This window comes from Rissa tridactyla, chromosome 18 (genome assembly GCF_028500815.1).
Source record: "Rissa tridactyla isolate bRisTri1 chromosome 18, bRisTri1.patW.cur.20221130, whole genome shotgun sequence".
NCBI lineage: Eukaryota > Metazoa > Chordata > Aves > Charadriiformes > Laridae > Rissa > Rissa tridactyla.
Genome location: NC_071483.1, coordinates 4,246,534 through 4,267,742, shown reverse-complemented (window position 1 = coordinate 4,267,742; position 21,209 = coordinate 4,246,534). Strand labels below are relative to the sequence as shown.

General features: G+C 46.6%; 3 protein-coding genes across 7 annotated transcripts in view; all 3 read right to left on the bottom strand.

The window, feature by feature from the left end:
- The window catches only part of RPS6KA1 (ribosomal protein S6 kinase A1), a 57,804-nt gene extending 55,237 nt beyond the window's left edge, over positions 1-2,567 (bottom strand). For both annotated transcript variants that reach the window (XM_054223534.1, XM_054223536.1), the window contains exon 1: positions 472-2,567. The gene's annotated coding sequence lies outside the window, so the exon portion shown is untranslated. The remainder of the gene's footprint in view (positions 1-471) is intronic.
- A 139-nt stretch (positions 2,568-2,706) lies between these two features.
- HMGN2 (high mobility group nucleosomal binding domain 2) lies at positions 2,707-6,212 on the bottom strand. Its single transcript, XM_054223574.1, has 6 exons — positions 6,058-6,212; positions 5,319-5,363; positions 4,926-4,955; positions 4,545-4,595; positions 4,069-4,164; positions 2,707-3,625 (listed from the first exon to the last, which is right to left on the bottom strand). The coding sequence occupies exons 1-6, from the start codon at positions 6,070-6,072 to the stop codon at positions 3,590-3,592; spliced, it is 273 nt and encodes a 90-aa protein (XP_054079549.1). The 5' UTR covers positions 6,073-6,212; the 3' UTR covers positions 2,707-3,589.
- A 537-nt stretch (positions 6,213-6,749) lies between these two features.
- DHDDS (dehydrodolichyl diphosphate synthase subunit) lies at positions 6,750-20,845 on the bottom strand. 4 transcript variants are annotated; one of them, XM_054223564.1, is made up of 10 exons: positions 20,771-20,845; positions 19,102-19,185; positions 18,048-18,164; positions 17,312-17,454; positions 15,819-15,935; positions 15,488-15,589; positions 14,709-14,823; positions 12,681-12,788; positions 7,814-7,884; positions 6,750-7,706 (listed from the first exon to the last, which is right to left on the bottom strand). In XM_054223564.1, the coding sequence occupies exons 2-9, from the start codon at positions 19,162-19,164 to the stop codon at positions 7,840-7,842; spliced, it is 810 nt and encodes a 269-aa protein (XP_054079539.1). In that variant the 5' UTR covers positions 19,165-19,185; positions 20,771-20,845; the 3' UTR covers positions 6,750-7,706; positions 7,814-7,839. The 4 variants fall into 4 exon arrangements, with proteins under 4 accessions (XP_054079539.1, XP_054079536.1, XP_054079538.1 ...); XM_054223561.1 differs by having other exon boundaries at positions 6,751-7,706; positions 7,814-9,629; XM_054223563.1 differs by having other exon boundaries at positions 6,751-7,706; positions 7,814-9,629; positions 19,102-19,180; positions 20,771-20,812.
- Between the last annotated feature and the right edge of the window lie 364 nt (positions 20,846-21,209).

Sequence of the window (21,209 nt, the reverse complement as noted above, 5' to 3'; positions counted from 1 at the left end):
AAAGCTCAGATCCTCAGTTTGATTTAAAATAGGACGTTCTCTGTCTTTTAAGTTAGAAAATAATTGCACGTTACTGCGTAGCACCGCTACTCTTCAACAGGGTGGTTTTTAGTGTTAGCGTTGTTTCCATCAAGCCCCGGTGGTCTCCAGTCATTTTTTTTTTATAAACTCAAACAAATAGGACAAAACACATGCTAATGCAAAGACCACCTGACAGGCCAGCTTTTTAAATGCACGCAGCAGCATAAATCACATTCCCAGACAATACACAGAGACAATTTTCCATGTAAAACGATTACGATTTAACAGAAAAACTTATTTTTAGCTTAAGGCGTTCTGGCAGCTGGGGATGCAGATTTGTGGCTGTTCTAACCACTAAACAAGCACGGATTGCAGCACAGCGTTGCCTGCTCTTTAGCTTTTAATTTACAGAACTAATTAGTTGGATTTACTGTGTTTAGCATCCCTTACCCTGTATTTGCTTCAGGAGAAATAGATGAGCCTTGCGTGTCAAGTCAAGCCCAATAAGCCAATAACTCCAGCACAAGGGCACGTCCAGTGGGAAATACCTCAGATGTAGCACGAGGTGGATATCTCGCAGCACCGAATATACGCAGCACTTCATGTAGAACCCTCGCCTCGCCACGGCACAGATCATCCTGGCAGGTTGAAACTTCTCCAGCAAGCTTTACAGGTAGGGAGGAGAGGGGACATTCTGATCAGCAAGTAGATTCCAGACCAGGATAAAGGAAAATACAGGAGTTTTGTAGCAAAAAATGAAAGCATCAACACTTTCCAAACCGTATTACAGGATCAGCATGAAATAACATGTGTGGCAGAGACATTAAGGCAGTTGATTCGGTACACACGAGATGTAGTGAGGTTTGGGAGTTCACCGGTTGCAGTAAGACAGCATGGCTGAGGAGCTACAGAGAAACTTAGGTGGCAATTACCACATGAAATAATAATTTTCCTCCTCGGCTGGGGAAGATGCCCTGCACAGTAACACACAGGACAGCAACACACAGCTTAGACTTCTAGGTATTGAAAAGATTAAGTAATAGTTAAGTAGTAAGTTCTTCAACAACAACAAAAAAAAAACCACCTGCAATTACACTTCATTAGCAGTATTTTATTGAATGACTAGGGGCTGAAGAGACCTTCCAACCACAAAGACGTTCGCAGAGAACACCGGAGCATTCCAGCTGGCAACCGGGCCAGCAGCAACCCGTTCAAAAGCCGCTTCATTTAGAACTGCTCATTCTCTTTGTAGAAGCCCAACACCACAAGGCTCTACAAAAGCAAGGTAGGCCATTTCAGAAGTTCTGATTTAAAAACATTTAATTATTGTTTTAATGTAATCATTTCATTATTATTGGATGAAATTCTGATTTCACCGCCCAGAAAGTGCTTACAGTGTCACCCAGACCAAGCCTCGGACGGTTCCACAGCCTCAAGGCTCATCTCCCTCTTGTACTTGAGACTTCAGAGTCATGGGGAAACCCAGAGTTCAAACCCTGCAACGAGTCTCTTCCGCAGGACGAGGCAGAGCAGACCAGAGCCATGTCACAACGCCCTAACAGCCTTTTTCTCATAAATCTGAAAACTCACTTTCTGCTTTTCTCTCATCATCTCAACCACAGTTTCTCACAAGCTGGTTCTCTCGGAGAAGGCCCTCGACAGTTCAGGCCTCTTCTCCCTCTTTCCGTTACTGTGACATCCTACCCCTTGGTTGCTCAAGTAATTGTCAGTATTTTTGTCGGTCGTTTCTAAGCTACTGCTTTCTGGGTGGGGTACACACATGGTTATTAAACATTATTTTTCTTACATTTGCTAAGGCAAATTAAGACATAGCAGCTGTGATAATGCAGGAAAAAAAAAATTCCTATTGGTACATTTCTAACTGGCTGTTTTCTGTATGTCCAGCCATTCTGGAGTATTTCTAGCACTCTACACACACCAAAGATTTCTGGATGTGGAGCTCCACCCTGTCCGTTTTCATTGGATTCCCTCTGAAAACAGCACGGGAATGGACACTGAAGCCCCAGAAAAGGCCAAGCAGAGGTGGAAAAAACATTCCATCTGAGAAAGTTACCAAAGGGGACATTCACACATTAGGGTTTTTGGTTTGGCTCTGCTCTACAGTGTAAAGTAGCAACTATAAAAATGGTGCATTTTTACTCAACAAATCTTGTTTCCTGCTTAGTCACTACCACTGCAAAGTCTGTATTTGATTAGCAGAAGCAACAATATTCAAGCTTAAGTGCAGAAATGTAACACATAATCAGTTTTATGGAGCTAGTTCTGGTTTCACTACCAAGAAAACCTCACCAAAATTTATTTTTCTACACAGCGACTGCAAGATTGCTATATTCTTCCCCTTTTTGTATAGTACTGCTTTTTAGACAATAATGAAGATAATTTATCTCAGTAGATTCGCTTACATGCTCCATTTTGGGACACCTAAATAAACCAAGAGTTTCAAAACACCCTGCAGCGATCTAGCTTTTAGGTAAGGAAATACCGCTTTTTCCTTGTGAATTAAGACTGAATTAATTATCTGAATTAAGATGCTTAAAACAAATCCTTGGCCATTAGCAAAACATCGCCTCAATACAAACGCATACATGTACACAGCAAGTATTCATCTGCCACTAACCACATGAGAGATGAAATAAAGGCAAGAGAAATTAGAAAGGCATTAAGAACAGTCCAAGCCAAACCGTATCCAGCTTTATTAAAGGTACTTTTCATAAACAATCATGGTAATTTAGGCAGGACATGGGCTACAATCTGCAACATTTTACAACAACCGTCAAACTCCCCTCCCTTTATGGACTACCAAAACGTAAAAGTTGCTATAAAACCGAAGAAATCGTCATTTCATACTTGTAGAGGGAAAAGTTTAGAGTGAGGGTGGACACTTTCACATTTAGCATGTTGTTTAACAACTCTTCACAAACCTACCCTGACTTTTAGAGGAAAAAAAAAAATTAAAATGAAGGTTTTCTTAGTCTGAAGATCCACAATATAAAAGAGGAAGTACAGCTCCTTTTAGAGCTGTTTTATCCCATTAGACACCAGAAGTCCGGGTCACCTGACAATGCATTTGGAGTAGTAAGTCCCAAAATGCCGGTTTTGCCGTATTTTGGAGTGATAGGCTCTAGGCAAACAACGAGGATGCGAAAGGAAATACAGAGGACATTACAAACTGCGGTTTTCAAGTCGGCAAAAGGCATCTTGGGAGCTCCGATGTTCACTCGGATGCACTTCACAGAACTAAGCGGACGTGCAGCACGGAGGAATCCCTTCCTCCTCTATTCAGGAAGAGCCCTGCTTCCAAAACCCAGGGGACAGGGAAAGCTTTTCTGATTAAAATTTAGGTTCCGAGAAATAGACTAAGTGACATTTGTTCCCACTGCCCCGCCCCCCCCCCCCCCCAAACACAACATCGAAGCGGTCTGTGTGCTAACAACATAGCTTAAAAAAAAGTAAACCAAAATTCTGCATTGTTATAAAACTTGATAAAAAATAGTATTTCAAACTGTACAGTCACCAGAAGTACACAGTTATCAAAAATTCACACATTTTACTTGGCTTCACCAGCACCTTCGGCTTTCTGTGCCTAAAAGAAAAAGGGGAACCAGTCAATATAGAGCACGCACTTGCGCCAACAACCGATAATTCATTTTTCTAAATAAGATTTCTTCTGTTCAGAGAACTGCTCTTTGGCCTGCACCATAGTAATTTTTAACAAAATTAAATTTAACATTCGAGGAACCATAAAACTCAAGCTGAAGTTGCTTTATTAGGTGCAAACTTTATGCACTTTCAGAACAGTAACTTTCGTGTGGCAATTTCAACTGGCAAACAGACAACTTTAACTCTTCACCAACCAAGCAACACCCCCCTCCCTATCTGTTGATGTGTTGTTTGTGTCATAAGCAACAGGTCTAAACGATCAAGCAATAATTCCTCGTCATTAGCGCAAGCCTAGACCTGTCTATGTTTGATACAGAACAAAATAATAGTCTGGCACGAGACAAGCTGCCAGACCCATTGTTATACCTGATCTGTTTTGGCATCTCCGTTTTCTGCAGGGTTGTTTCCCTCCTTGCCAGCATCAGCTTTCCCCTTCTTTCCCTTGGGCAACTTCTCGCTCTTCTGTAAACATAAGATGACGTACACCATTACAATTACCAACATCCACTTATTAAGCCACAAGAATCCAAAAACTAGAATGGTAAAAAAAAAAAAAAAAAAAAAAAAATCAATACTGGATGTTGGCCCAAGAAGAATGCAAACACACAAATGTTTCCATGTTTAAGAGATTGACAACAACAGTGAAGAGTCTTCACTTTGGCATTTTTTATTCAAGTTTTGTAAAATTCAAAAGTTTTCAGTGCAACTTTACAGAAGTGACGATGCAGCTCGATTTCATCACTACATATGCTGTAATTCAAAGTTTTATTAGTTATTACCAGACAAATCTAAACCTCGTAACCCATTTATCTCTCAGTAACAGCACTGACACAACAGCTCACCTTTGGAGCTGCCTTTTTAGGTTTAGGCTCTGGCTTCGGAGGAGCAGGCTTCTGCAAGTGAGGAAAAAAACCTTGTGTTATTCAAATTAAAAATTTTAAGAGACACATACTACTTCTTTAAAAAAAACATTCAACAGGAGCAGTTTAGTTGTAGGAAAGCAAATACAAACATTTGGAATTGAAATACTTACTTGATTTGTCAATTATTCTACCACTCCCATAACACCACACAATGGGGCAGTTCGTTAAGCCAGTCACTCTCTTTCAACTGAACAATGTGTCTCTCCAGAATACCTACAGCTCTCACAGATGCAGTACCTCATAACTCTGCCTAGAACTACCAGGTGTTGTGACATCTCTGCTCAACAAGAGAATACTCACAGCGGATAACCTCGCCGACCTCCGCTGTGGCTGTTAAAAAAGGAAAATGATTGACTTCAACATGTCAAAATATAAACTCCCAAAGTCATAAACAAACTCCCATTTCAAAGTAGTAAAATCCCATAACTAATGTTTAAGGTTTTATTTAACTTTTTCCCCATTCTCAAGAAATATGAAACTATCCCAGTTTAAATCACTGCTAACAGTATTAAGTTAGCAGTTCAGGAGATTTTTCATGGTTAAGGTTAACAGTAAGTACTTTGAAAAGTCAAGAATCAACTGAGACCAACCCTCCACCCCCCTCCCCAGTTCTTCTATTTTGATGAAGTTAAACCTCATCTTCCAACGCAAACACTTTATGATCCAACTTTCTCAAAATACTGAACTTCTTACCTCATCCTTAACTTTGGCCTTATCGCCCTTGGTATCTCCTTCAGCCTAGGACGGGAAACACAAGTCGTACCGGGGAGTTACGGGGAGGCTCCCTCAGCACCCCCATCCCCGCAACAGCCGTTATTTTTACAGACACACACACCCCCCAATCCGCAAAGGGAACATTTCCAAACGGCAGCGGGAGGGTGCCAGGCCTTCACCGCGCCCCGGAGGCCGCGACGATTCCGGGAGGGGCCGGAGGCCGCGGCGGGAGCGATGGGGCGGCCGAGCCCCCCCTCCCCGGGGGCGGGATGGGGGGGATGAAGCGGCACTGCCCCTTCAGGGCGGCCCCACTCCCGCCCACGGCTGCCCTCCCCTCGGTGGGGGCGGCGGTTTTGGCGGCAAAGCGGCCCTGCCGCTTCCCGCCCTTTCCCGCCCCACCGGCGCTCCCCTCCCCCCGCCGCCCTCTCCTCACACCGACCTCCCGCCAAAACCAACCGGATCGCACCGGCGCCGCCGCTCGGCGCGCGCCCCTCCCCCGCGGCCGTTAACGGCGCGCGCCCGTTAACGGTCCCCGCGCCGCCCCGCCCCCTCCCCCCCCTCACCGCGGCCGCACAACCGTTACCGCCCCGGAGCTGGGGGGGTTGGGAACCATAGTCCCGCCCCCCCCCCCCCTTCACCGTTCCTCAGGGAAGCCGAGGGGGGGTGGGGGTGGGCCGCGAGACGGTAGGCCCCGAGGGGCCCGGCGGGCGCCACGTACCTTTCTCTTCGGCATGGCTCCGCGCGGGCGCGTTGTGCGTGAGGGAAAAGGGAGTGGGGGGGTGGTGGGGGGGGAAAGAGAGAGGGAGCGCTGTCGGCGTGAGGGGGTGGAGAGGGTGAGGGACGCCCTCGGTGCGGCGAGAAGCTGAGGGGAGGGGAGGGGGGGGGAGAAGGGGAAGGGGAAGGGGGGGGGAAGAAGAAGGGCTGGGAGCGGCGGTACGGCGCGGTTCGGTGCGGGGCGGGCTCCCTCCCTGCCGGCTGCGCTGTGCTGGCCGCCCGACCCCCCACTACATTCGAATCGGGTGTTTATAAAGTTTTATATAGAGCCGGACGCGGCCCAACCGGTTCCAGCCGGATCCCCACCGCCCCGCCCGCCCATTGGACGGCGGGGGTCACGTGGGGTGGGGCCAGTCGGGGATGGGGGGGGGGGGGGGGGACGCGCTGAGGAGGTGGCGCGCGCGCAGCGGGGCCTCGCGCCCCCTCCCCCCCCCCCCCCCCCATTCCGCCGGCGGGAAACACCCCGGGGGGTAGAAGGCAAAAATAAGGGGGAAAAGAGAAAAAACGGGACTGACAGGGGATACCCCCCCCACACACACACCGGGGAGCCGCAAACGCTCCGGCGCGGAGGGGAGCGGAGCTGTTCGTTCAGCACTGACACCCCCCCCGCCCTCCTCGTACCCCCCCCCCCCAATTCCCAGGGACGGGGGACGCGGGGTTACCGTGATTTTCCTGTTAAAAAAAAAAAAAAGAAAAAGAAAGGGAGATGGGGAGCGTTAATGGACAGAGAGTAAGGGAGAGGAGGAGGCGGTGCTAAAATAGAAAAAAAAAATAAATCAAAATGTAAGAAAAGTGACACCAAATTCACCTGTGGCGAGGGACTCGGGAAGCCCCTTCCAAAACGGGCCATTTCCCCCACCCGGATGCAGGCACAGCCCCTCCACCACAAATCCATCCATTAAAGAACACCCTTCCTCATGCCCACAATTTTTAAGCTTCTAATTGAACCTCATCCAGAAGAGGAGCTTCCCCCTCCTTCCCCTCCCCGGGTAATCTCAGGCTTTTCCAGACCAGAAGAGCTACATTTTCCCCCCCCCCAAGTTGTGCTGATTTTTCTGCATCTTCACCACATAAACAGGAATTGGGGAAGTCGAAAGGCAGCCTGTAGCTCTGCTTCCACCAGTGCGGCTGAAAGACGCGCTCCTGAAACTGGGAGTTTGCCTGCGTAACTTACACTCAGCCTCTAACGAAGGGAGGCTTAGAGGGAAAACTGGTATTTTGCTAGAATAACTAACACAGGCGGAATAAACAAACTGCCAGGTAACACAAGCCTTTTTCCACTGCCTGAAGGCCTGACTTTTTTCTCCTCCCCTACTACAACAATGGCTTTTATAAAAGGGATTAAAACTTTCCCTACCAGCCTTTTGTAAACCAAATCCTTCAATTACCACACTTGCAACAGTACCTCTACTTTGTGGAAAACCACCACTGTGGTTTTGGTCACCTGTATCATCATAACACAACTGAAAACCTGGTGTTTTTTACGGCAAAAAACGCATTCTCAGGTAGAAGACAGTCTCCCCATCAGCCTGGCAAAGCAGAGCAGAGAGTGCTCTGTCTCATGGAGAGCAAACTATTTCCACAGACAACTTCCTGAAATGCGAAGATGGAGAAAATAAAACAGGGCAAAAGAAGTTTTAAAAATCGACAGCTCCCATCATCTCGGCATGCGTTCATCCAACCTGCTGTTTGGTACTTACGCGAGAGGAGGTTTGTGCGCGGAGCTTCATTCGGCCGAGCCCTGGGGTATCAGCAAATTGCTCATGCTAGACTGTAAAAAGAACACAGCCTTCAAATAATTTCCAGTTTAACAGCAATCAGGTGAGGAGTCTGCCACAGGTTAAACAATATTATATTAGACCTGGATGCCAACTTCATTACACCTTCAAATAAGCTCTACGTACTTCTAGATGTTCGGCTTTTTTTTTTTTTTAAAGTAAGTTTGGTATGAATACGCTTTATTCACGATTTGACAATGGTAGTTCTCCTCTTCACAATCACATTCAGAGTGCTGAGTTTGCAGCACTTACAAGTCTTTTAAATCTGTGTTTTCTAGTTTTCACCTGGAGGTAAAAAGGAACACTTTAAAAACCAGCAATAGTAACTGCTGCACCTGCACGCGCACCAGAAACAAAAATCAAGACATTTTCTGTTATTTTGACCATGGGGACGGAATCCAGGAGAAATCAGAGAAGGAAACAATCTTGGAAATTAGGTAGTCCATCTCCCTGCCGATGGAAAACTGAGAACAAACACTCCACAGCTGCTCCAGCCACTCCCATTAAAATCAGCTAAACAGCCCTTCTAAACCATTTTGGCTGGGGGCAGAGGTTGGTTTTGGCTCCTGTATTCCTGAACTAAGCCCACCCTCATTCCCTGGAAACGGGATGTTAAGTCATAGCTCTGCAGAGGTCTTGGAGGGATTTAGCATACTGCGTCCATCACCTGGTTTTAGGCAACTTCTTTTCCTTTTTTAAGCCACGAAGTCAATTCCCAACCAATGTTTTTTCCTTGCCTGCTCGGAGCCTTTCCTAAGTCAGTCTGTTCCAATATCAGTGTCTTCGGCACTTGGGTTTTCCCCACACACACTGCTCAGAAGGGATCACAGGATGCGATGAAGCTTTTTTTGCCTTCACAGCAAGGCTGACACCACCTCGCTTTAGCTCTTTGGAAGCCAAGAGCAGATACATCAAAATGAGGACAGTAAGGTGGGGAAAAGACAAGATGCTCTTGTGAAGCAGGCAGCAGGGACTACCTCTGCCACCGCTTGGCACAGGGCTCCCTTCTACACCAGGAATAATCCTCTCCCTACAGAAAGCAAGGCTCCCCTTATGGGACAGCAGAGGAGATCTCAACAGAAGATTCACTACTGCGAAGCCACGGAAAAAAACTCAAGTCCAGACTGATTTAACAGGACTGAATTGGTTTGCCTGGGCCAACTCACAAGGAGTCAAACAGAACTGGAGGCTCATTTTAGCTAACTTCTTGTCACTGTAAAGTATCTAGCAGCAGAGATATGGTGGGGTGCCTGTATTCTCCATCATCGGGGCAGGGAGGCGAGACAGAAGGACGGCATTACCTTCCTCAGCAGCATTCACAGAACTAGAAAGGTTCACAGTACTCTGTCCCTGCCCTCGGACAGGACCAGCGGGGACGTAAAGTCCTACAGCAGCCCCGCATCCGTGATGCAGAACCACACCGAGTGAATTCCTCTGGGCAGCAGCTGTTCCCTCTAACGCGGTTAAAAATTATCTTCCCAAGAACAGCCCAGCACCTATGTCATGCAGACACAGTGCACAATCTTTCAAAGAAGTCCGCTCTCTTGTGCTCTAGTGCCTGTAGAAAGCCCTGGATTCTCTCTTCCCGCATGGCGGTGCATTTCTGCAACAGTGTCCGTCGACGCCGAGAGTCTCCATGGGACGCGAACCCCTCCTGCTGCAGCTTCTTTGTCACATAAGCCTGATCCCTTTCCATCTGTTGTCGCCTCCTTTCCTCCATGTAGGAGTCTCGGGCCTTCTAGAGTGAAAAGCAGCAGAGCGTTAGCACTTTATCAGGCCTTTCAGCTCATCTGTGGTACAGACGCAGGGCACATAGGTTATGGAAGAGATAGCCTCTGCTTGGCCATCAATCTGCAGGTTAAATGAAGGGTGGCTCTCTGCGCACCTCCTCCGCTTTGAGGAAGCCTGATAGATTGGTTATTTAAAAAAAAAAACAGGGATATCCTTCTGGACCTTCTCCCTAAGACATAAGTCAGCTCACAGCATTAACTCCTAGTTAAAATAGGTAAAGGTCACGACAGATTGTGGAAAAACCCTCAGATACCGGAATCAGAGAGGAACAGCATACAAGAGGACTTTCAAACCACAGACGCGCACACAAGCTCTCCTCGCCAGTGTCTTTGATGCTATTCACATGGCAGCTGAAAGATTTTCAAGGATTCAGAATAATGATTTATGGGGCAATTCTCTGAGCTGATGATCAGGTATTGAGCTAATCAGCTTCAGTAAAAAGGCAAAAGTGGGCTCAGCATTCCCAAATGCCTGTGATCTCATAACATACCAGCTCAAGACACAGCAGGATGGGCAGGAGAAGTGTAAAGGCAGTAGCTATCCTTGCCTACCCTTCAAATATTTGAAATATTTTTGCAGAACATCGCTTTTGGATTTTTTCTTATTGCACATATCCTAGCCTGCAGCCTCCAACTGCAGGCTGCTAAAAACACATCTTCATGCAGGAATATTAAGCTTTTGTTTTTAAAAAGAATAAAACTGGTCACTGTGACATAACCTGACACGCACACACTGAGAGAGGGCTTGGCATTTCAAACGAGCAAAAAGAAATAATTATTCTAATGAGAGCCTGACTCACTCTTCATTACACTTTCCCTGCACCCAAGTCAGTAGTCTATGCTCTGGCACTATAAATTAGCTTTTGTTGCGCTGGGAATGAGAGTAGAAACATGCCTAGCTACAGAAAACTCACTGAATTGGGAGCACTCCACTCCTGTAGCTCTGCTTATTTGAAATGCAAAGCTTGTTCAGCATAAGACTTCCACCCTTGGACAAAGTGAAATTCTGTCTATTCACCAGAAAAGAGCCAGTGTGACCACTTCCGTAGGGCAGGCTTGCCAACCAACATCTGCATTCTCTCTAGGTCTACCATGCACCACCAGCAGGTTAAACCTGATCCTGGGCCTAAGGGGTGAGCAACAACCAGCCAGTAGCCTCCCTTGAGCAACAGGTTAATGGGAAAATGAAGTTGGCCATTAAAAGTGATGCTGTTTGAGTTGATGGAAGGAGCATATCTTTTGTCAAATGCCTCCAAATCAAGTTTTTTTCTGTACCTTGTCAAACCTTCCATCCAGCTGCCAATCCACACCGTAACCGCCTCCAGTGTCCAGAACACAGCAGCACTCTCCCACATCAGACGCAGCTGCTGTCATATATTCTGTCTTCTCAGCAAGTCAACCCCCTAGCCCCACCATTCCCACTGACGTGCATCCCTTCCAGCAAGGTAATTTGTTTCAAGAGCTCCAGATACTTTTGGCTTTCAAGATCACCTATTTCAAATGTGTGTGTGTTGCGGGAGGTGGGGGGAAGCTTCTTAATCTCAGCAGTTCCTTTGAGTGAGAAGTTCTCCCTTCTGCACAACTGGGCTGCACCCTTAAAACAAGGGCAGCCTCATACACTGCGGACAAAGCAGGTTTCACAGCAAGAAAACTAACCAAGGAACAAATCTGGCCGATAAGAAACCTTAATAATAGCGTAGCATGAACACACATAGAGCCACAAACAAGAATTAAGAAAGACAAGACTAGCTAGGAACAGAAGAAGCATTTGTTACCCATCAGAAATTAGCACTAGGAACAAATCAGAACAGTGACCTTACTGTTCAAGACAGAGGCCAAGCTAATGTCAATGACAAACACTACTGCCTTTTTTTCTTTCCTCTTCGTGCAGAAGGTGAATTGCCATTAGTTGTATTAATACAATGAATTGCTAGTAGGAAAAGGGCAGACTTGGGGCAGAAATAGGAATAAAAGAGGTAAAGGACTCGAAGAATTTGGGTATTTCCAAACTGAATGGACCTGATTAAATTCACCCAGAAGCGCAACCATCTATAATCTCTTTGACAACTCTCAGAGGTCAGCAAAGTCCCTGAAGGTAGAAAAGGGCAATATCATGCATGTCTTTAAAAACAGAGGACCCAAATAGTTAAGGGACACGCTCAGCAATCAGATGTGGTGGAGGTAAGAGTAGCCACTCTGAGTTCCTCCTCCTGCCAGTTACAGCTGTCTCTGTGCCACAAGCTGTCCCCCCCAGATTTCCCCATCAAGCGCTCCAGCTCCCAAATTTGTTTTGCTTAAAAATAGCCAAATTACTAAGTTGCTACTAAATTGGCCAGATTTATCCGAACCAGGCCAGGGAGAGCTCATAACAACAGATCTAAGAGGGGAGGAACAATGACAACCAGCAATAAGATCAGTCTCTTCAGTAGGCACATCTGGACCCACAAGAGGACGCTTGTCCAGTGTCTCACAGCCCAGGCAGCCTCACTTCAGCTCCCAGAGAGGAAACTCTAAACCCACTTCTTAAAACCCTAAAAACAATAGCAGAGTTAGAGGAAGGGCATGCAAACTCTCCCTGCTCATTCTAGAGTAAACTCAGCAGTCTTTGCTTAAACCACTGATGAAATGGTTTGAGTTAAACTGGCTGATTTTGCCCTGTAGCAAATCAGGAGTGCTTGTTCTGTCCTGACAGCTGAGGACAGATACTTCCAGCTGGTGGAACAAACAATGAGTAACAGACACAGTGGTGACTTCAGATACCTTAGATATTCCCAAAAGCAGAGGAGTCTGTCCACACGCTAAGATGCTGTAACAAGCCATATGGGTACAGGAGAAGCAAAACATGTGGCATTAGCTGCTAATGAAACAAGATCTTAACTAACCACAGTAAACGAACAATTCCTTTGTTCCCATTTCACACACTCTCACCTGATCTCCAGCTCATCGCTGTGCGGATAATGTGCTGTGTTGAGCTTTCCATCTCCCTAAGGCTCCCTTACCTGTAAAGCATTGTAGTTCATCTGGAACCGAAGGATAGCCTCACACAAATTCCAAAAGGAATATTCTGGCCACAAGACTGACTGAAACACCAGGCATGAATGGGATGTCTGCAGAAAACGAGATCACCAACAATTCAATCATCTCACAAGGGAAAAGACATCAAGATGCAGCTCTGCTGGTCAAACAATGCCAGTTTTCCCCACAAAGATTTCACCTAGGCCGTGTTATCTACTTAAAGTGAAATAAATGCCAGCCAGGAGAGTTTGAAATTTCACAATGTAGAGTTTTTCTAATTAGTTTTTAATGCTGGGACACTAGTCATCCATTCCTGCAGAGATACCAGCAGAATTCTTTCTAATGCTATGTTCGTCTTCACAGAGGTATTTTTAATAGCTTAAGCATCATGGACATATAACAAAACCAAAATAGCAACATTGGACTACCAAAGGCTGAGTTAAGGGAATAACAGATGAACTAAGGATCAGGACATGACATTTAAGCCATTCATCAAATGACATCTCATGATATTCTTTGCTGCCCACTCATGGCATTTAAAGTGCTTAATGAATCTAAGCGTTGCAGTGCACTGAAAAGATGCAAGATTTCAAGTTAAAACCTATTTTTGCCATCAAGTCCCTCACAGTTCCAGGTAAATGTGTTCCTATGACCATTACTACGAAATCTAACACTTAAAAGGACTCTGCATGATTCAAAGTTGTAATGATATAGAAAATCTTAGTGTCAATTCTATAATACAAAAAACAGCGTAAGGACATTTTCTTTGACAGCAGAGAATCATCCTGAATAGCACAATGTTCTACTTTGGGGCGGTCAGGATCACCCACGTGATTGTTAACAAAGGGAAATTTGCACTAACGCTCTGGTGTGTGAGCTGTCAGAGTGGGAGCACAAGCACACCTTCTCCTCTACTGCTTCTGCTGTAATTCACGGCACGGGAGAGAGGCATCACACCAGCCAGACTCACAGAGCACTGACTTCCTCAGGAACGCTTCACTAGTTACAAGCTCAGCCTCCGACTACCTCCGCCAGGACGACCACCAAAAGGAGCAAGCAAAATGTTAGCTCGCAGCATTGACGCCCAAAAATACAGGGAGGAGAGGGAGATGCCTTGGTAGGCAACCACCACTCAAGCCAGACAACTTCTGTGAACTTGCCAGTTACATAAGTCAGAACAGGAACATTTGATGTGGGTGCTCAAAGGCAATTGGGTTTTGGCTCCACATTATACATGTAAAACAAGGTGTTAGCTTTAAGTAAAGCAGCTTGACTCAAATGCTCTCCTGCAAAGTTTGGCTTACAAACTAGTCCGTATTGCCTAGCACAGGAGAAAAAGAAATGGAAGCAGCTTTGGATACTGTAACTTCAAAAACATCAATTTTTTATGCGTTAAGAACTTATTATGTTTTAGCTTAGCAGCCTAGTCAGGCTGATTTGACTTTGCCATCCTTAGAACCTGTCTTGCAGGGTCTTGTTTCACTATGAAAGTCAAATAACACTTCTGAAACTGCGACAAGCCAGGCACGTACGTTACGTGTACATTATAGGGTTACACCTCCAATACCTACAGCTGACAGGCAACAAACACCTCTCCCAGGAATCTAGAAATCCTTCCTGGGATTTCCTCATCCCAGGAAGAATATTGCCAGGTTAAATTAATCAAACCTGGGAATTTACCAATCAAATGAGGAATTACCTAAATGTAAGAAAAGGAGCAAAAGGATGAGCGATTCATGATTTCCTTGACTGCTGTCAGCTAGACTAATTTGTGATTTCTTATGAAGTGTTTTCAGGAGGACACAATTTCAGTGCCACAAGGTATTTTAGGCAATCACAGAACCACAATAAACAGACTCCTCAGAGGTGCCCCAGTACTCAGTCCATCCAAGAAGTTACCCAACCCCTTGCAGAGAGAGTTTAAGAGCCCTCAGGTCAGCTCACGCCTGGAGTCAGTAGAACACTCTGTGAAGCAAAAATGGAATATTTCAAGGAGAAAACAAAGACTTTACCTGCCAGAGCAAGAAATCACTCAACCGAACCTCTCCAGAGGTTCGAATCAGGAGGTCTGGATCAGGGGAGTTGTTGGTGTACAGACACTTATCAAGCAACGATTCAGACACATCACTAAGAAAGACAGATGCATCTTATTAAGATCACTTTCCCGATGGAGGTGGCACTACTAGATCAGAATTACTGAGGGTTTTTTTTAAAAACACAGCACTGCAGATTAAAACTGGGTGGTGGAGCTGCACCACAGCCAGTCACCAACTTGCTTCTGATGGACACTGCTGTCTGCTCCACAGGCTATTTCAAATGCTCTTTCATCCCCCACAGCATCCGCCCCGTGCTCTTTGAAACATAATACAGTGGTGGAACCAGACTGTGAGGACTTCCATCTGGAGCAGAGAGCAGAGTGCTAACTACTCCATCTCCTCCAGGGTGGAGGAACAGTTCAGTACTCGTGATTCATCTGTTGTTTGACCTCAGAGCTAAGACTGCCAGCCAAGCAGCCAATTGTTGTGGCATAAAATCTGCCTTCACATTTAAACTAACTTAAGACACAGACCTAATTTCTCTTCTGTCTTGGTTGTGTATCTTATCACCATGGTAACCGAAATAATAAAAACCAAACATTGCATAGTAACTTTAAGTCATTTGTTCCAGTCATACTGGTTTAATGAGATCTCTTTAAAAGCCATTTGGCTTCTGAGAGGTTTATTAATAAAGTGTAGGAGGTAAGACAGGCAGTCGTCATCTGTGAAACCTCACACCAAAAGACAAGAGTTACCTGGGTTCGAGCAGTCCTTGTTCCACCCCCCATGCCATCTCCCTGACAGCATTGCTGATTTCATGTCTCGAGGTGTATGCAAAGCAGACATTTAAAAAGCACCTGAAAAGAGGAGAAAGATGTTAAGACTAACCTAGGGAAGGTCAGTAGATGACAGAGAGAAGAATATCTACAACAGTTATGTGTGCTTGTAGGACAAAGAGCAAAAAAAAAAAACAAAAAAAAAAAAAAACAAAAAACCAACACTGTGTAGCATGTCTGCCAAGTCTCAGCCTTCGGGTAGAAGAGGAAGGCATGAGGTATCAGCTGCTTTAAACTGTGCGTTACTTACTTGTTGTAGTTCCTAGTCGCCAGCACAGCTTGGGCAATCAGCTCCTGAATATCCAAGGGCAGAAGTGGCAAGTCCCCAAGGACACGGATACACACACCGTGCTTCTTCAAGCTCTCCCTACACCCAACAACAAGAGTGAGGACTACAGAAAACAGACCAGTTTCTACTGCACAAGTGCCACATTTGCCTTGTGTAACACCCACCAAATTAAAACATGAGCCATGTAGCAGGCATAGCTTCAGCAAAACTGAGAACCAGAAAAAGGCAAAATCACCAAATGTTTTTCAGGTGTTGAGAGCTGGCTTAGACTAGATCATCCCAAACCATTCCACAAAGGGAAACTGATCATTCCCCATAGAAGTTCCTAAGATACACACAAGAGCAAAGGACTATAAAATGATCACAGATTAGGCATTCCTACCTGAAGTTATGAAAATCCATATGAAAAACTTAGAATACAACCATAGACTCTGTGCATCTATAGCCAATTAAAAATTAAGATGACTAATGGTCACCCACAGAGTAGCACAACTACTTTCTGGAACAGAAAGGTTAAGGAAAGATTAATGTATCAATGAGGGCGTGATGGGGGTGGTGGAGGGAATGTCACATGAGGTAGGAAACCATCCATGCCTGCTATAGCATTATTCTGAGCCAACAGGACATCCTATGGGATCTTTTAGGTTCCTGCTGTCTGTCCGGTGTTACAAACTCCCTGACAAAGGGCCACATTGGGTAGAAATCAGGGAAATGGCCTCTTTGACCCTGATCTTCCCAACTTCTACTAGTGCGCATACGCTATCCTCTCCCTCCCATTCTTCCAGCTGCGCTCCCTCACTGCCTTTCAAATTTACTTTAGCCAGATTAGCACCCCTTCCACGCACCACTCTTCGCGCCAGTCAGGTGTGGGCAAACAAACATATCCACTGAGCAACAGGACACTGTAACACCACTTCCTGCTCGCTCAGATCCGTGCTAGTTGCATGTACGTACAATAAATGAACTAGTTCTCCAACTCCAGCAAGTGACTTAACACACCATGTGCCCACATGTAGAAATCTCAAGTTATCGCAAAGCAAGTTGCTGAGCTAAACTCTGATCTCCCAAGAATACTGTGACAGAATTTAAGACGAGGTTTTGATACCTCATGAAAACAAGGCGTCTAGCACACTAGCGTTAAGGAGGAATTTCTAATTGTGTTGTGCTTATCTGAAAGCTGTACCGTCCCAACTGATTGGATGGGATTGTTGCACACTAAGCCATATGATATGGACACAGACCTGGTGTGCTTGAGGACTGTGCGTGCTGAGGAGCTGTACATCCCGTCCAGGTAGGGAGGGCCCCTCAACACAAATCTCTAGCTGGAGGTGGAGAATAGCTTCATTTAATCCATTTTCACAACTCGTAACATCCCCATAAACACCTCTTAATCGTGTTCTGCTTTAGTTCCACCCTGTGGGATAGAGGCATGAGAGTGAGAGAGCAGTTCTTACTGTTCTTCCAGTAGGCGGCTAAATTTCTGTCTTGCCAGGTCCATTAGTCCATCCACCTCCTCCTTGGAGCGTTTAAAGTTCTCAATACTAAAGGCATAAACAGTGACCTCCTGAATGCCCAGATTTAAGCACCACCGTAGCGTCTGCAAGAAGACAAAATATAACGGAAAACATAAGTCAGATAAGCAGACTCAGACAATCAAGACAGGTCAGCAAGACCCAGCTTCTCCACTGCTAAAACCTTCCTGTCATTTCCCACTATGCTAAGACTAGATCAAAAGAAACAATCACCAAGAGCTGACAATGAAATCCACTTGATGAGAACTGCAGATTCATCTTCAAGAACAAGATGTGAATCCATAATGGATGGGATTAATCCACCCAGAGAAAGCACTTCTTGTAGATAACACTGTAAGTTATACAATATCGTACTTTTCAAAACCTTTTCAAAGAAATTCAACCTGCTTCACAGAATTAAAAGCTTCAAGATCTGTAAGGCAGATATTTTAATTGAGGGGAAAAAATAGACGAATAGAATGACTCTGCAGGATAACAGAAAGAGAGAGAGAGGAGCTTGAGCTGGGAACCCTGATGACTAACGTCAGCTGCAAGCGCAGGCCTGACTCCAGCAAAGAAGACGAACACAATACACCAGTCGAGCAGTAAACACAGTCAGCTGGTGAACACAGCTCAAACTTTCAACACGCGACATAAAGGCAGCAAACATCCTTCCCACCTGTGCCAGCTTATCAAAGCCTTGCGAATGCCCCTGCTGTCTCTCCACGTGGCACTTTTGAGCATAACGGCGATTGCCATCCATGATGAAGGCAACATGCTTGGGCATTGGACCTGCCTAGAAAATAAGGAGAAGTACAACAGACCAGAAAGCGAACAGCCAAGCTATCACGTTGCATCACAGAGAGTTTAGTCCCACTGCTCCTGGCAGCACCACCTATTTGTAGGAGTGCAATGCATACCTCCTAGCTTCAAGCCTGGAGCTGGAAAGAGTAAGATGCTAATTACCTCTTTGCTAATCCCGGTTCAGGCTATCTAAAAAGCATATCAGTATTGACAATTGCCTAAACTGAAAAGCAATTTTGCCCTCCCTGTTTCTATCACACGACAGAGAACTGTAGTACTCCTGAGAGAACAGCACTGCCACAGCTACCACTCTGCAGGCATGGGGGAGGATGCACAGTTTTATGCTGCGATAATTGTAAGCATTTGTTATTTCAGAGTTCAAGGGCATTTTCACAGACACAATTAACTTTAGAGAAAACAAAACAAGCCATGAGATTTTGCCCCCACTGAAGAGGAGTGTTCCTTTCCACTGACTTCATTAGGTCTGCACAGATCCTTTTGCAGGAAGGACAGCATCACCAGTCTCAAGACTCTGCTGAGTAAGGACAGAATTTTCCTAGAACTGGTGAGTTATTCTAATCAAGAGAAACTCAGTTTAATTTCTTAAGACTCATAATCTGACAATCTTGCGTCTCTCCCTCCTTCCCATGCCCTGCTTTCATCAGCAAGGGCAAAAAACATGGAAGTCTGTGAGGGTAAGCTCGTTATTGGCACGGACTTCCTACAACCTTGTTCATTTGCAAGACTAAGCTTAAGTAATTTTCCATTCCCGGATGCTGTTCAGGGATGTACATCCAGTGCCAGCATTAATATGCACCCTTGCTAGCAATACTATCTTTCTAGAGCAGAGCAGTCATAGAGACAGTTCCACGCTGAACCCTGATGAACCCACCAATTCTTTACCGCAGGTAACCAAATTCCTTTCTTACCTTAATGATGTTGGCACAAAATCTCTCTATGATGGTCAGCTCGCCTTCTCTGATCCACGACATGTCTTACCAAGAGCTCCTTTTCTTTTTCAATGGGAAGATGAAAATAAAGGGATTAGAGGTACAGAAGATTCTGTTTGAGCCCAAAGCAACTCTACAAACCATCACCTTGGAAAAATAAGCTTTAAGTAGGTGCTTTGGGGCCCTTTTTATCATCTGTACAAGTACTTCAATAAGCAAACAATGAAGAAGCTCAGAAACGAGCTCTGGAGTTTTCCAGCTGTATGTCATGAGAGTGGATTTTGCACTAGCAGGTAGCAAGAAAAAGAAAAACACATTACTGTGTCTTCCAGCAGAAGCAGCTGGTGAGCAAGCACAGACCCACAATTTGGGCTACTGCCAGGCGAGTCACAGGGTGGCAGCAGTACCAACTGACCTTCAATGCTTTTGCATGGGAATTGCTGGAAAACCTTCAAATGAAGCAACCGTCTGCATCACCAACTACCCTGCACTTGTGTCACCACTGATATTTCTTTTCCTTCACAAGTAGAGAACTTTAGCCCCTGGAGCTGTAAAAATGTTGTATTTTTTGCCACTTTATCTGCACATCAAATACTAAGATCTGGTTTGAGTAAACAAGATTTTGCTGAACTTCCATGTTAATCTTCAATTCTCCCAGCTAGGAACCTTGAGAGATGTGGGCAAAGCATCTATGAAGAGAGAGCTGTGGGGGCAACAGTCCAGATCCAACCACCTGATATCCATCTAGGCACTGAGGCAGATTCAAATTACACTTGATTGCATTAATTTGCTGTATGGGCCTTCTCTGCCTCTTCCCTCCGGAGGGGACACCTAGCCACAGATATAGCCACAAAACATTAAGGCAAGGAACCGCTGAACCTCAGGCTCTGCTACTAAAGCTCTTAATGCTCCTTTTGAATAGCTCAGCCTGAAAACACCCTCTTCCAACACCACCTTTGGCTGTTAACAGCAAGGACAGAATCACAGAATTGTCTAAGTTGAAAGGGGCCTTTAAGATCATCGAGTCCAACCGTCAACCCAACACTGACAAAACCCACCACCAACCCATGTACCTCAGCCCCATGTCTACCTGTTTTTTAAATACCTCCAGGGATGGTGACTCCACCACTCTCCTGAGCAGCCTGTTCCAATGCTTGATAACCGATCTTTTATATATGGTTTCACACAGTCATCTTAAAAAATAACCCTCGCGAAGAAGCCCCTTGTCCTTAAGGCATAAACACAGCACCAGAAAGGCCGTGACTGGGGCGGGTACAGCCAGAGGAGCACTTACACCCCGCCCCCCGCCGCTCTCTCTGCGGCAGGCAGCTCTCCCCACCGACAGCGAGCGGAGAAGGGAGAGGGGGGGGAAGGACACCGGGCCCACTCCCTCAGGGTGAGGCAGGCCCAAGGGAAGCTCTCCGGGGACGGGGCGTCCCTCAGGCCTCCCCCCGGCCCCGTGAGCGGCTACCGAGCGGGACTGGCGGCAGAGACCCGGTGGGAGGAAAGACACCCCCCCACACACACACACACCACACCCCATCCCACCCCACCCCACCCCACCCCACCGCACCGCACCGCACCGCACCCCCGAGGGGCTGCCCGGCTGCCCCGCTGCCGAAGACGCGCCCGGTCGCCCGCCCGTTACCTCGCCCGCCGGCGCCGCCTCAGCCTCCACCGGAGGGTGACGTGCCCTTCCGCCTGCGTCACCCGCCCGCGCCCAGGGCGGGAAGCGCGCGCAGGCGCCGCGCCGCGCCACGGGGCCGGGCTTGCGCGCGTGCGCCGTGAGGCGGCGGGGAGGGCCGCAATGGCGGGTTGAGGGCGGGGGGCTGGCAGGGCCGCGGCCGGCGCAAGTCGGGGGTTCACGGGTGACGAGGAGCGGGGCAGGGTGGGGTAGGTGGGGCGTGGGGAGAGGCTGGGTACGGGGGGCTGGAGGCTGGCAGCGCGAACAGGCTGGGTATCGGCTGTAGGCCGAGGGAGCCATGGTGTGTTGGCTGTGGGGTGCGTTGGCTGTGGGGTGCGTTGGCTGTGGGAGATCTGGGGTGTTGGCTGTGGGGTGCATTAGCTGAGGGAGACATGGGGTGCAT

What these genes read in the sequence shown, in the direction of transcription:
- HMGN2 (XM_054223574.1), bottom strand. An exon ending in AGGCCAAAGTTAAGGATGAG is followed by an intron (nt 4,956 to 5,318) that starts GTAAGAAGTTCA and finishes CTTTTTTAACAG; the next exon opens with CCACAGCGGAGGTCGGCGAG. An exon ending in GAGATGCCAAAACAGATCAG is followed by an intron (nt 3,626 to 4,068) that starts GTATAACAATGG and finishes TTTTTCTTTTAG; the next exon opens with GCACAGAAAGCCGAAGGTGC.
- DHDDS (XM_054223561.1), bottom strand. Translation starts at nt 19,164, where the DNA reads ATGTCGTGGATCAGAGAAGGCGAGCTGACCATCATAGAGAGATTTTGT. An exon ending in TTTGTGCCAACATCATTAAG is followed by an intron (nt 18,165 to 19,101) that starts GTAAGAAAGGAA and finishes CTTATTTTCTAG; the next exon opens with GCAGGTCCAATGCCCAAGCA. An exon ending in GTGATTTCTTGCTCTGGCAG is followed by an intron (nt 12,789 to 14,708) that starts GTAAAGTCTTTG and finishes CGTTTTCTGCAG; the next exon opens with ACATCCCATTCATGCCTGGT.